This window comes from Tamandua tetradactyla, chromosome 24, assembly GCF_023851605.1.
Source record: "Tamandua tetradactyla isolate mTamTet1 chromosome 24, mTamTet1.pri, whole genome shotgun sequence".
Lineage (NCBI taxonomy): Eukaryota > Metazoa > Chordata > Mammalia > Pilosa > Myrmecophagidae > Tamandua > Tamandua tetradactyla.
Genome location: NC_135350.1, coordinates 55,808,023 through 55,821,011, shown reverse-complemented (window position 1 = coordinate 55,821,011; position 12,989 = coordinate 55,808,023). Strand labels below are relative to the sequence as shown.

General features: G+C 38.7%; 2 protein-coding genes across 7 annotated transcripts in view; one reads left to right on the top strand and one right to left on the bottom strand.

Annotated features, from left to right (window-relative positions):
- Positions 1-12,989, top strand: part of LOC143668395 (alpha-fetoprotein-like) — a 113,420-nt gene that overhangs the window by 66,383 nt on the left and 34,048 nt on the right. The gene's annotated exons all lie outside the window — the stretch shown is intronic.
- The window catches only part of RASSF6 (Ras association domain family member 6), an 81,810-nt gene continuing 80,933 nt past the window's right edge, over positions 12,113-12,989 (bottom strand). For 2 of the 4 annotated variants that reach the window (XM_077143189.1, XM_077143190.1), the window contains exon 11: positions 12,113-12,903. In XM_077143189.1, coding sequence (XP_076999304.1) covers positions 12,814-12,903 — 90 coding nt within the window. In that variant the 3' untranslated portion in view covers positions 12,113-12,813. The remainder of the gene's footprint in view (positions 12,904-12,989) is intronic. The other 2 variants (XM_077143186.1, XM_077143187.1) reach the window with 1 other exon arrangement.

Genomic DNA, 12,989 nt, shown 5'->3' with positions numbered 1-12,989 from the left:
TATTTCTGAACTCTTAATTCTATATCATTGGTCTATATGTCTGTCCTAGTAAAAGAACCATGCTGTTTTGATTACTGTAGATTTGTAATATATTTTAAAATTAGAAAGTGAGTCCTCCAACTTTGTTCTTCTTTTCCAAGATAATTTTGCTATTTGGAGCCTCTTTCTCATTCATATAAATTTGAAGAGTAGATTTTCCATTTCCAAGAAGAAAGACATTGGAGCTCTGATTAGAATTGCATTGAATTTGTAAATTGTTTTGGGTAGTGTTGACATCTTAACAACAGTCTTCCAATCCATGAATATGGAATGTTTGGGATTACTTTGTTTTCTTTAGCAATGCTTTGTAATTTGCTGTGTACAAGTCCTTATATTCTTGGTTAAATTTATTTCTAGATATTTGATTCTTTTAATTGCTATTGAAAATAGAACTGTTTTATTGATTTCTTCTTCAAATTGTTCATTACTAGCATATACAAATACCACAGATTTGTGTTGTTGATTTTGTACCCACCACAATGCTAAATTCATTTATTAGCTCTGTTAGCTTTGTTGCAGGATTTCAGGGTTTCCTACGAATAGAATTATGCCATTTGCAAGTAGGAAAAATTTTACCTCTTCCTTTCCAATTTGATGTCCTTTAGTTCTTTTTCTTGCCTAATTGCCATTAACAATGTTGATAGTGGGTATCCTTTTCTTTTTCCTGTTCTTAAAGGGAAAGTTTCAGTCTTTTATCATTCTTTCATCAAGTAGGACATTAGCTGTGGATTTTTCATATTGAAAAAATATTTTTTTTATCATATTGAGGAAGTTCTTAGTTTTCTAAGTATTTTTTAATCAAGAATGGCTGCAAGATTTTTGCAAAATCCTTATCTGCCTCAATTGAGATGATTATATACTCATTTTCTTTCATTCTATTAATGTAGAGAATTGTTGAGCCACCCTTGCTGCATACATGGGATAAATTCCACTTGATAATGCTGTATAATTCCTTTAATGTGCAGTTGGATTTGGTTCACTAGTATTTTGTTGAGAATTTTTTGCATCTATATTCATAAGGGATATTGATCTGTAATTTTTTTTATCCAGCTTTGGCGTTAGGGTGGTTCTGGCATCATACAGTGAATTAGGAAGTGTTCCTTCCTCTTTATTTTCTTGGAAGATTTTTAGCAGAATTGATGTTAATTCTTCTTGGAATGTTTAGTAAAATTTACCAATGGGCCATCTGTTCTTGGGCTTTATTTTGTGAGAAGTTTTTAATTACTTATTCAATCTATTTATCTATTATTGGTCCATTTTCTATTTCTTCTACAGTTAGTATAGGTAGCTTGTGTGTTTCCAGGTATTTGTCTGTTTCATCTAGGTTATTTGTTCGTGTACAATTATTCATATTGTCCTTTATAATTCTCTTTATTTCTGTGGGGTTGGTAGTAATGCCCCCTTTTATGTCTATTTTAGTTATTTCTTTTCCCTCTCATTTTTCAGTTAGTCAAACTAAAGTTTTACTGATTTTATTGAATTTTCAAGTTATCAACTTTTGGTCTTGTTGAATCCTTCTATTTTTTTCTATTCTCTATTTCATTTATCTTCTCTCTAATCTTTGTTATTTCCCTTCTTTTGCTTTCTTTAGTATTAATTTGCTCTCTGTCAGGCATCAATTTGGCCAGTTGTACACAGTTGTTCTGTTACTGTGGATTTAAATTATCAGCGTGTGAAATTCATCTGTGACTGATTACATCTGTAGTCAGCTATGAGGAGTGCCTTCTGCAATGAATGATGTTTTATTTAATTAGTGGGAGGTTTAAAAGAGAGAGGTCAGAAAAGAGTTCAGCAGCTCAGCACAGCCCAGCCCAGCAAAACTCAACTCAATACTCAGAGCTGACACAGACCCAGATGTTTGGAGATGCATGAAGGAGTCACCCTGGCAAAAGCTGTTTGAACCCTGAAGCCAGAAGGGAAGGTCAGCAGACATCACCATGTGCCTTCTCGTGTGACAGAGAAACACAGATGAAAGGAAGCTGCCTTTCTCAGAGGCACTGTAGATCTGTAACTAAATAAATCCCCTTTATAAAAGCCAATCTATCTCTGGTGCATTGCATTCCAGCAGCCTTAGCAAATGAAAACACTCTTCTTTTTCTTATACCTCCAGTTGTGAGGTGGTCTCTGATTTGAGATCTTCTTTTTAATGTGAGCATTTATACATTTCCCTCTCAGCAATGCCTTTGCTGCATCCCATAAGTTTTGTTATGTTGTGTTTTGTTTTCATTTACTCGAGATCATAATTAACCTTGAGATGTCTTGCTGGACATGGTTGTGTAAGACTGTGTTGTTTAATTTCCACATATTTGTAAATTTTCCCATTTTCCCTGCTATTCTAGTTTTATTACATTGTAGTCAGAGGAAACACATTGTATGATTTTAATCTTTTTTATTTTATTTAAACTTGTTTTTTGACTTACAGTATCATCTATCCTGGAGAATGACCTATAAGCACTAGAGAAGAATGTATATTCAGAAGTTGTTTTGTGAATTGTTCTATGGATGTCTTTTAGGTTTAGTTGGTTTAAAGTATTATAAAATCTTGCATTTCCTATTGATTTTCTGACTAGGTATCCTCTCTGTTATTGAAAGTGGTGTGTTAAAATCTCTTACTATTAATGTAGAATCATCTTTCCTCCCTTCAAATCTTTCAGTATTTGCTTCATATAGTTTATACCTCTGCTATTAGGTGCATATATTTATAATTATGTCTTCCTGATGAATTCAAATTGTCCCTTTTATCAGTATATAGTGCCTTTTATTGTCTCTTATTACAGTTTTTTTACTTAAAATCTATTTTATCTGATTTTATTATGGCTACTCTAGCTCTCTTTTGGGTACTATTTACATGGAATATTTTCTTTCCATCTTTTCACTTTTAACATACTTGTGTCTTTGAATTTAAGGTGAGTCTGTAGGAAACAGCATATGGTTGGTGCCTGCCTTTTAAATTTTATCCATTCTGCCAATCTCTGCCTTCTGAGTGGGCAGTTTAATCTACTTACATTTTAAGTAACTACTGTAATGCAGGACTGTCTTCTGCCATATTACTATTTGGTATTTGTATGTCTTATACTCTTTTTGTCCCCAATTCTTTCATATTTATTTGATTTTTTATATTATAATTTTGAATCCCTCCTTATTACCTTCCATGTATCATTATCAGATATTTTCTTAAGGGCTACCATGGGGCTTAACACACTAAGTAGCTAATAATCAAATTAAATTTGATATCAACTTAACTTCAACAGCATACAACACAGTGTCTCCCTACCTTTTGTTGTACTTGTTAAAAATTGTATCTTTATACATTGTATGTCCCAAACAATAGAATTATCTTTACATTTTATGTATTTGCATTTTTCAACACCTAAGAAATAAGTAGTGGAATCACATACCGTGAAATACAGTTCAGTAGTACTGGAATGTATAATTACCCAAATGGATGTTCTCATTTTCTTATGCTACTTTGACCTATTGTCTGATGGCATTGTCTTTTAGTCTGAAGACCTCTGTATTAGTTAGGATTCTCAAGAAAAGCAGAACGAACAGGAGAGATCTGTAAATATGAGGTTATAAAGGTCTTTATAAATCACGGGAATGAAAGGGTCCAAAATCCATAGGCCAGGCTGTGAAGCTGGTGGCTCCAATGAAGGGTCTGGACGAACTCATAGGAAAGGCTCACTGGTTGAGGAAGCACGAGAGTCTTTTTCCTTAAAAGCCTTCAACTGATTGGATTATCTTGCTTTTGAGGGGTACACCTTAGTTGATTGCAGATGAAATCAGCCACAGTTGCAATCAACTGACTGATGATTTAATACACTAACTTTCTGGTTTATCATCCAGCCATGAAATATCTTGTTGTAATGGTCAGGTCAGTGTATGCCTGACCAGATGACTGGGCATAATCACTTGGCCAAGTTGACACCGGAACATAACACTTGTCAACTTGGCAGGTATACACATCACCTTGAAACATGCTTCATTTCCAGTTAGAACACAATAACAGACATATGTTTCACCTAACAATACTCAACTGTCTTGTATACAACAGAAATGCACTACATTTCTCCAGAATAGGGTGGAAGTCTTTAGGCAACATTCACTCTTAAACTTCATATCCTATGACAAATTCTATAACATGAACAATACAACTTATGTCATATGATAAGAAGAAAACAAGATATTTGCTTATGTACAAATGCAAACATACTCATAACAAAACAGAGAGAAAATATTCATATTATCACAGTCCTTGTTTCTGTAGCCGGTCCTGTGGTCACAGTTCATATATATTACTACCTTCTTCTACTACAAGTTCTATGTTCCCTTTTCCCTCAGCAAGCACTACAAGTGGATGTAGTTCTTCGCCAGGTGGGGTGACCCAGACCTTCACTCCTGAAGTTTCTGGGCCTTTGGTAGTCCTGCCTGGATTGGGTTGTTGCAGTTTTACATTGACTTTAATCACAGGGCATGGTAGTACTAAGAAACCCCTTAGGGGATCTTCTGTATTCTAGGAAAATGCTTCTTTACCTCCAGTATGTAGTTTTAGTCCTATTTCCCCTTGACAGTCAAGATCAATCACCCAAGACAGAGCAGTAATCCCCTTCTCATGCCTGTTGATTCGGTGGCATGAGAAGCCCAAAGTGACCAGGTAGCAGCTTTAACTTCCAGTTCAATGAAATCATCGTTGTGTCTCCTGGTAGGGACGCTCCTCATTTTGGAACTATGAGCTGTAGACCAGCAGAGTTAATTAAGGTTTCAGAGACAGGAAGCAAAAATTATCCTAGTGGATCACTAGGGGTGATAGTGAGTGGTGCCACTCCCATTTCCACCCCTTGGTTCCTGGACCTGTGAATCCTGACTATGGGAGAAATACAACCATAAATTGGATGCTGATTCAGAGCATTTACAGCCTCCTGGAGAGCATTCCTCCAGCCCTGCAAGGTTTTGCCACCTAGTTGGCACTGTAATTAGGTCTTCAAAGGGCTATTCCACTGTTCTTTTAACCCAGCTGCTTCTGGATGATGGAGAACATGGTAAGATGAGAGAATTCCATAAGCATGTGCCCATTCCCACACTTCATTTGCTGTGAAGTGGTTCCCTTGATCAGAAGCAATGCTGTGTGGAATGCCATAATGTTGAATAAAGCACTTCATAAGTCCACAGGTGGTAGTTTTGGCAGAAACATTGAGTGCAGGGAATGCAAACCCATACCCACAGTATGTGTCTATTCCAGCTAGAACAAACTGCTGCCCCTTCTATGATGGAAGTGGTCCAATATAATCAACCTGCCACTGGGTAGCAGGCTGATCATCTTGGGGAATGGCTCCATATTGGGGACTGAGTGTGGGTCTCTGCTGCTGGCAGATTTGACACTCAGCAGTGGCCTGGCCATAGCTATATTGGCCTTGGTCAGTGGAAGTCCATGAAGTTGAGCCCATGCATAACCTCCATCCCTACCACTATGCCCACTTTGTTCATGAGGCCATTGGGCAATAACAGGTGTGGCTGAGTAAAGAAGATGCCTTAGATCCACAGGATGGCGCATCTTTTCCATTTGATTATCAAAGCTTCCTCTGATGAAGTCATTGTCTGGTGACCATCAAATGGGACACAAATGTCTTTATATTCTTTGCTTACTCAGAAAGGTCTATCCACATACCTTTTCCCCAGACCCCTCTGTCACCAATTTTTCTTTCAAGGGTCTGACCATCCAGCCAAACCATTAGCAACAGTCCATGAATCAGTACCTCTAGCCAGTTCTTCTTCCAAGCAAAATGAACAACCAGTGCACTGCTTAAAGTTGCATCCACTGGAAGGGTTTACCCTCACCACTGCCCTTTAAGGGCATTCCAGAAAGGGGTTGTAATGCTGCAGCTGTCCACTTATGAGTGGCCCAGTATATTGTACAGAACCAGCCCTAAACCAGGCCTGAGTTTTCTCTTCCTCAGTCAACTCATTGTAAGGAACTCCCAAAGAGGCATGGCTCTGGTCAGGGAAAGAAAAGGTACTGTGGCAGGAATGGGGGCCATGGGCATTTGGGCCACTTCTTCATGTAACTTACTTGTGCCTTGAGGACCTGTTTGAGCCCTATCTCTAATATACCATTCCCATTTTATGAAGGAGTGCTGCTGTGAATGCCCAACTTCATGGGGTTGTGGGTCAGATAACACCCAGCTCATGATAACAACTCAGATTTCATGGTAACTTGGTGGCCCATGGTTAAGCATTCAGTCTCTTCTAATGCCCAGTAGCAGGCAAAAAGCTGTTTCTCAAAAGTAAAGCAGTTATCTCCAATGAGTGGTAAGGCTATGCTCCCAAATCCTATGGATTTGCATTGTGCTTCTCCTATAGGGGCCAGCCAAAGGCCCCAAACAGCCTCCCTATTTGCCACTGACACTCCCAGCACCATTGAATCTGCTGGATCATATGGTTCAAGTGGCAAAGCAGCTTGCACAGCAGCCTGGACTTTTTGCAGAGCCTCCTCTTGTTCTGGTCCCACTCAAAACTAGCAGCCTTCTGGTCACTCTGTAAATGGGCCAGAGTAGCACACCTACATGAGGAATATGTTGTATCCAAAATCCAAAGAGTCCAGCTAGGTGTGGTACCTCTTTTATGGTCATAGAAGGGGACAGATGCCACAGCTTATCCTTCACCTTAGAAGAGGTATCTTGACATACCCCACTCTACTGGACACCTAGAAATTTCACTGAAGTGGAAGTCCCCTGTAATTTTGTTGGATTTATCTCCTATCCCCGGATATGCAAATGCTTTACAAATGAGTCTAGAGTAGCTGCTACTTCTTGCTCACTAGGTCCAATCAGCAGAATATCATTAATATAATGGATCAGTGTGATGTCTGTGGGAGGGAGAAATGATCAAGATACCTGTGGACAAGATCGTGACATAGGGCTGGAGAGTTAATATACCCCTGAGGCAGGGCAGTGAAGGTATACTGCTGGCCTTGCCTGCTGAATGCAAACTGTTTCTGGTGATCTTTACTGACAGCTGTTGAGAAAAAAGCATTTGCCAGATCAATAGCTGCATACCGGGTACCAGGTGATGTATTGATTTGTTCAAGCAATGATACTGCATCTGGAATGGTAGCCACAATTAGAGTCACCACCTGGTTCAGTTTATAATAATCCACTGTCATCCTCCAAATCCCATCAGTTTCCTGCACAGGCCAATAGGAGAGTTGAATGGGGATGTGGTAGAAAACCACCACCTTTGCATCCTTCATGTCCTAATCTCTACAATCCCTTCAGGAATCCAGTATTGCTTTGGATTCACTATTTTGCTAGGTAGGGGCAATTCAAGTGGGTTTCACTTGGACTTCCTTACCATAATAGCTCTCACTCCATGCATCAGTCAACCAGTGTGGGGATTATGCCAACTGCTGAGTATTTTGATTCTACTATGCTTTTGGGAACTGGGGAAGTGATCATAGAACGGGTCTGGAGACCCACTGGATCCACTGTGAGGTGGACCTCAGGTAAAACTCCATCAATCTCCTGATCTCCATAAACCCCTACTCTGACTGGTGGACCACACTGATGTTTTGGATCTCCTGGAATTAGTGTCACTTTTGAGTCAGTGTCCTATAATCCATTAAATATCTGATCATTACCTTTTCCCCAGGGCAGGATTTCCCTGGCAAAAGGCTATAGGTCTCCTTGGGAAAGACTGGGAGGAAGGTTAACAGTGTAAATTTTGGGGCAATGCAAAAGGGTGCTTCCCCGAGGTTACCTGGTGCCCTCCCCTCATTTGAGGGGCACTGGGTCTGTAAACTCTCAAGTCTGGGAATGATTAATGGGCCTTCACTCTCTGTTTTTGTCATTCAAGTTAGAATTCTATTCACTTGACCTAGAACTCTTCTGCTTATAAAGCTCAAACAAGAATTTAGTAGACTGCCTATCTATTGTAGTTCTGGGCAGCTCATGATCTATTAACCAAAGTCACAAGTCTCTGTGAGTCAGATTATTTTGACTCTGCTGTCCATTATGGTGGCTATGTCTACCTTGTCTATGGTCATTAACTGTCATCTCATGGCTTCTGCCAACTCAGAATTTGATCGTCCCCATTGTGTTTAAGGATTCCAGCTCATTGACAGCAGTTTCCACAGTAATAATTGAGCTAGAGAGAAGGGAGCCTACAGAGCTTTTCAGGGATGATGGAGCTAGTCTCATGAATTTATTTCTCAAGGTTCTGGTAAAAAGTGTGTTCTTGGACATTCCTGGGGTGTGTGAGCAGGTCTTCCATGATAAATCCACTCTAACATCCCAATATCTCTAAGCCTCTGGATCCCCTCATTTACATTATACCAGGGCAGTTCTGGCATTTCAACCTCAGGTAATGTTGACTGTCTTTGGATCCATGTTTCATCTAACCATCCAAACAGTTAATGTCCTTTCTAACCCCTCAAGCTACAAAATTGAATGCAGAGTCTCTGCTTAGTGAGCCCATATCAATAAATTCAGCTCAATTCAAATTTATATCCCTTCCACCATTTTCCCACACCCTTAATATCCATTCCCACATATATTCCCGATTTCTGTCTATATAGATTGGAAAATGCATATAGTTCTTAGTATAGCATGCCTCCTCATGAATCACACTTTGTACCTCACCTTTTGGGGCCTGTTGGGTCTTTAGTCTAGTTATAAGTTTTGAAGAAAAGATGGGTGGTAGTGGTGGGTCATATAAAGAAATAGAGGTGTCTTTCAGGCCAATTATCTTAGGGCATTCCGTTGCACTTCCATCTGGTAAAACAGGATTTGTTGCTCCAGACAGAGGAGTGAAGGCTCTTTCCCCAGGGGAGGTGGTTACAGGGTTAGTAGGCACTGTAAGATGAAGGATGGATGTCAAACTCCTCTGGGGAGACTGGAGGATGAGAAGCTGTCTCCACAAGCAGGCTGGAGGTCGGGAAACTCTTTCCTCAGGGCAGTCCATTACAAGTCTCCTAGCAAAGGCTCAGCAGATTTTGGAGATCCTGTCTCCCTATTGCCATCACTATCAAGCCATATATCACCATCCCATGTCTCAGGATCCCATTCTTGTCCAGTCAAAGCTCTTACTTTAACATCAGACACCCTGCAAAGTTGAAATTTTAGTTTATGTTGTAAATCTGCTACTTGCACAAAGAGGCTTTTTGTCTTGTTTTCAGAGATATAACGTCTGTGACCATAGGAGATAAAATTTTCTTTCAGCGCACACATGGAACTTTTACATCATTCATATACTGCTTCAGATGTAAATCTGAAGCTTTTTGCTCATCCCTTTCCTTCATCACTGTATCCAGTGTATCTACCAATAACCAGCCAACATTGTTATAACTCTTAATTTCACAAAACTCCATAAAGGTGTAAAAACATTATCACTCAGAGCCTTGCCTCATGAAAGTGTACAATTAGCAGAAAGTAATGGTGATATTTTGAATATCTCTTTTGCCAACTCAACCCATGGACTGTCAGTCCCATCTTGTTTATTAGCAACAAGTCATTAGTGACTCTAAGTCTAGTCAGAGTAGAAAACCAATTGTAAAAAAACATTTTTAAGATCCTGTCTCTCAAGAAATACTCCCAGTACCAAACTGTGTTAGTTAGGGTTCTCAAGAGAAACAGAAACAACAGGAGATATGAGATTTATAAAGGTGTCTCATGCAACTGTGGGAAAGCAAGAGTCCAAAATCTGTAGGGCAGGCTGTGAAGTTGGCAGCTCTGATTAAGGGTCTGGACACACTCACAGGAGAGGCTCACCGGCTGAAGAAGCAGTGAAAGATTCTCTCTCCTTTCTTCTCATTTATGGGAAGTACACCTTAGTTGATCACAATATAATCAGCCACAGAGTCAATCAATTGACTGATGATTCAATGCACCAGTCTTCTGGTTTATTAACCAGCCATGAAATAAATATCCTTGCAACAGCAGTCAGGCTAGTGCTTGCCTGACCAGACATTGGGCATAATCACTTGATCAAGATGAAACCAGAACCTAACCATCACAACATCCCTTGTGATGTACAGCAAATCTAATAGTGAGCAAACTCCCTCAGCTTTTATCTAGGAATGTCTTAATCTCTCCCACATTTTTTAAAGATAGTCTAATCCAACTTAAAACTCTTGGTTGGTGATTATTTTCTTTCAACACTTTAAATATTTCATCTTACTGCCTTCTTGCTTTCATGGCTTCTGATGAGAAATTAACTTACTTTTATTGGGGATCCCTTGTACATAATATGTTGTTTTTCTCTTGAAACTTTCAGAACTCTCTCCTGTCTTTCAATAGAAAGTTTGATTACTATATGCCTGGGCTTGTTCTCTTTGAGTTTATCTTGTTTTGGTTCATTGGGTTTCTTGATGTATATTTTTGTTTTTCATTGAGTTTGGGAAGTTAGCTCCCATTATTTCTCTGAATATTCCTTTTGCCCCTTTCTTTCTTGCCTCTCCTCTGGGACTCCCACAATGAATATATTGATATGCTGATGGCATTCCACTGGTTTCTTAGGCTCTGTTCAGTTTTTTCATTCTTTCTTATCCTGAGTTATTTCAATTGTCTTGCTTTTGAGTCCACTTATTCATTCCTCTTCCAGGCTTTACTCTGCTGCGAAAACCTTTAGGGAATTTTTTATTTTCAATGACTGTAGTCTTCAAGTCCAGTATCTGTTTGGTTCCTTTAAAAATGTTCTACCTACTGAGATTCTCATATTGTTTATTCATTGTTTTCCAAATATCCTTTAATTCTTTTTTCATTAGCTCTTTGAGCATACTGTAGATTCTTTTAAAAAAATCTTTATCTGGTATATCCAAAGCCTATTTTTATTAGTTGGTGGTTCTTGAAGTTTTATCTTTCTCCTTTGGATGGGCCATCATTCTATATTTCTTTGTCTTTGTCTTGTATTATTTTTCCTGCCTGCTGTTCTTTTCAATATTTTAATGTGTTAAATCTGGGTTTAATTCCTGAGCTGTCAGTTTCTTATGTTTGTATACAGCTAGTGAGATGAGAAGTGATATCCTTTAGTACCCAGAGCTGAGAAAAACAAAACACAAAAACATCTCCACATTGGCTCTGTGTTGCCTGGTCTTCTTCAGTTTAGCTCTCTGATAAAGATGATCAGCAGAGTCATCTACAGCTTTTCTAAACCTGTGTCTTTTTCTGGGCTTGTGCTCATTTGAGACCTTAGGAGTTCTCCTATTTATAGGAAACTAAAGGCTCCCCCTACTCCCTATGAAATAGTCTTCCTTTCCCTCTCTCATTTACTCTATTTCAAGCCTTAAAGTCAGAAATCCACTTTGATTTCATTGTTCTTACTGGGTTTTATGTGTCTGCAAGCTGCTTCTGCCTGCAGTAAGTTCTGGGTGGTCCAGCCTCTGATGAATGTCTTTGTTCAGTTTTGCCTACCAACAGATTGGCACTGACATAAATGCACCCCAATGTGTGCATAGGGGTTACACATCCAATGAAGTGTGTGTTATTATCTCCGTTTTAAAAATGAAGGTACATAAGAGAATGCTGGATCCAGGAAGCGTAGTTTAGGGTGAGGATTTAGAGTCTGGTGGCTAAGAGTGTAAAGTCCAGATGGAATTATGGGTTCAAGTCCTTTCTATCTTTTCTGTTAGAGACTTTAGCAAGTCATCTAACCTCTCCATGGCTTATTTTCCTCATCTATAAAATAGGGTTGAAATAGTAATTTCCTCATGGGATTGTGTTGAGCATTAAATGAGTTAAGACATGTAAAGCACTTAAAATATGCCATGCCATAATGTAAGTGCTGTTTTTATAGGTCAAATATTGGCAATTTCAAATGGCTCAATCTAGTAGCTACTGGCTGTTATTAATTTATAAGACAAATGGATGTCATTGAAGGTTTTTGTCATCCTTAATTGCATTCTATTCCTTTCTTTCCTTTCACAAGTAGATATCTCAATCTAATGGTTAAACTTGATGTTTTTTCCATTTTCTCAACTGACCTGCAAATGGACTTCTCTTTCACTTTCTGAAATATCTCTAAGCCAAATTCTATGGTAACATTGCCTAATTGAACATTTCAATATTTCATACAGGCAAGAGATAAAACAGACTACTATGTTAGGGAGAGTGTTAAAAGGTTCTTTATTTCTTTAGTTAATGGATTAGGTTTGTAGAAAAGGAGACATATACAGGGGAATCAATAAATATATTTCAGATAATTCATTCATTGCATTCATCCATTCAAAAATTCATTCATTCCTTTATTTAATCAATTTTTATTGAGGTTATCCTATAGGCAAGACACAATATTTAGTACAGCAAAGTATACAGAGATAAATATGATGGGCCCTCTATCATTAATAAATATAACATATAATCTGGAACTGAGTTTAAATCAATACATAATTGGTAGTGAAATATTTGGACAACCTAAAACAAAGATAAATGGTTCAGTGGTGAAAGTTTATGCTCTTGTATTATCCAAAGATGACTCTGAAGTGAACATACATTTGTCTCAGAAATTGTATTCATTATCTATTGCTATATAACAAGTTATCCCCAAATTTAACAGCCTACAATAACAGACTTTATTATTTCACACAAATTCTGAGGATCAGGAATCCGGGAGTGGTTTAGCTATTTCTCTTTTTTGTTTTGTTTTGTTTTCTTTGGCTCAAGGTCTCTTGAGGTTGCAGTCAAGTTGTCACCCAGTCTGTAGTCCTCTGAAGGCTTGACTGGGACAAGTGGATCACATCCAAGGTGTGACCCACTCACATAGCTGCTAGCAGGAGATCTCAATTCCTCACTGGCTATTGACAGAAGGTCTAAGTTTCTTGCCATGTAGGCCGTTCCCTGGGGCTGCTAATGACGTGGCAGATGTCTTCACCCAGAACTAGGAATCCAAGAGAGAGAACAAAGAAGAAGCCACAGTGACTGTCATGACCTAGTCTTTTATGATTTCCCTCATGTTTCACGCTG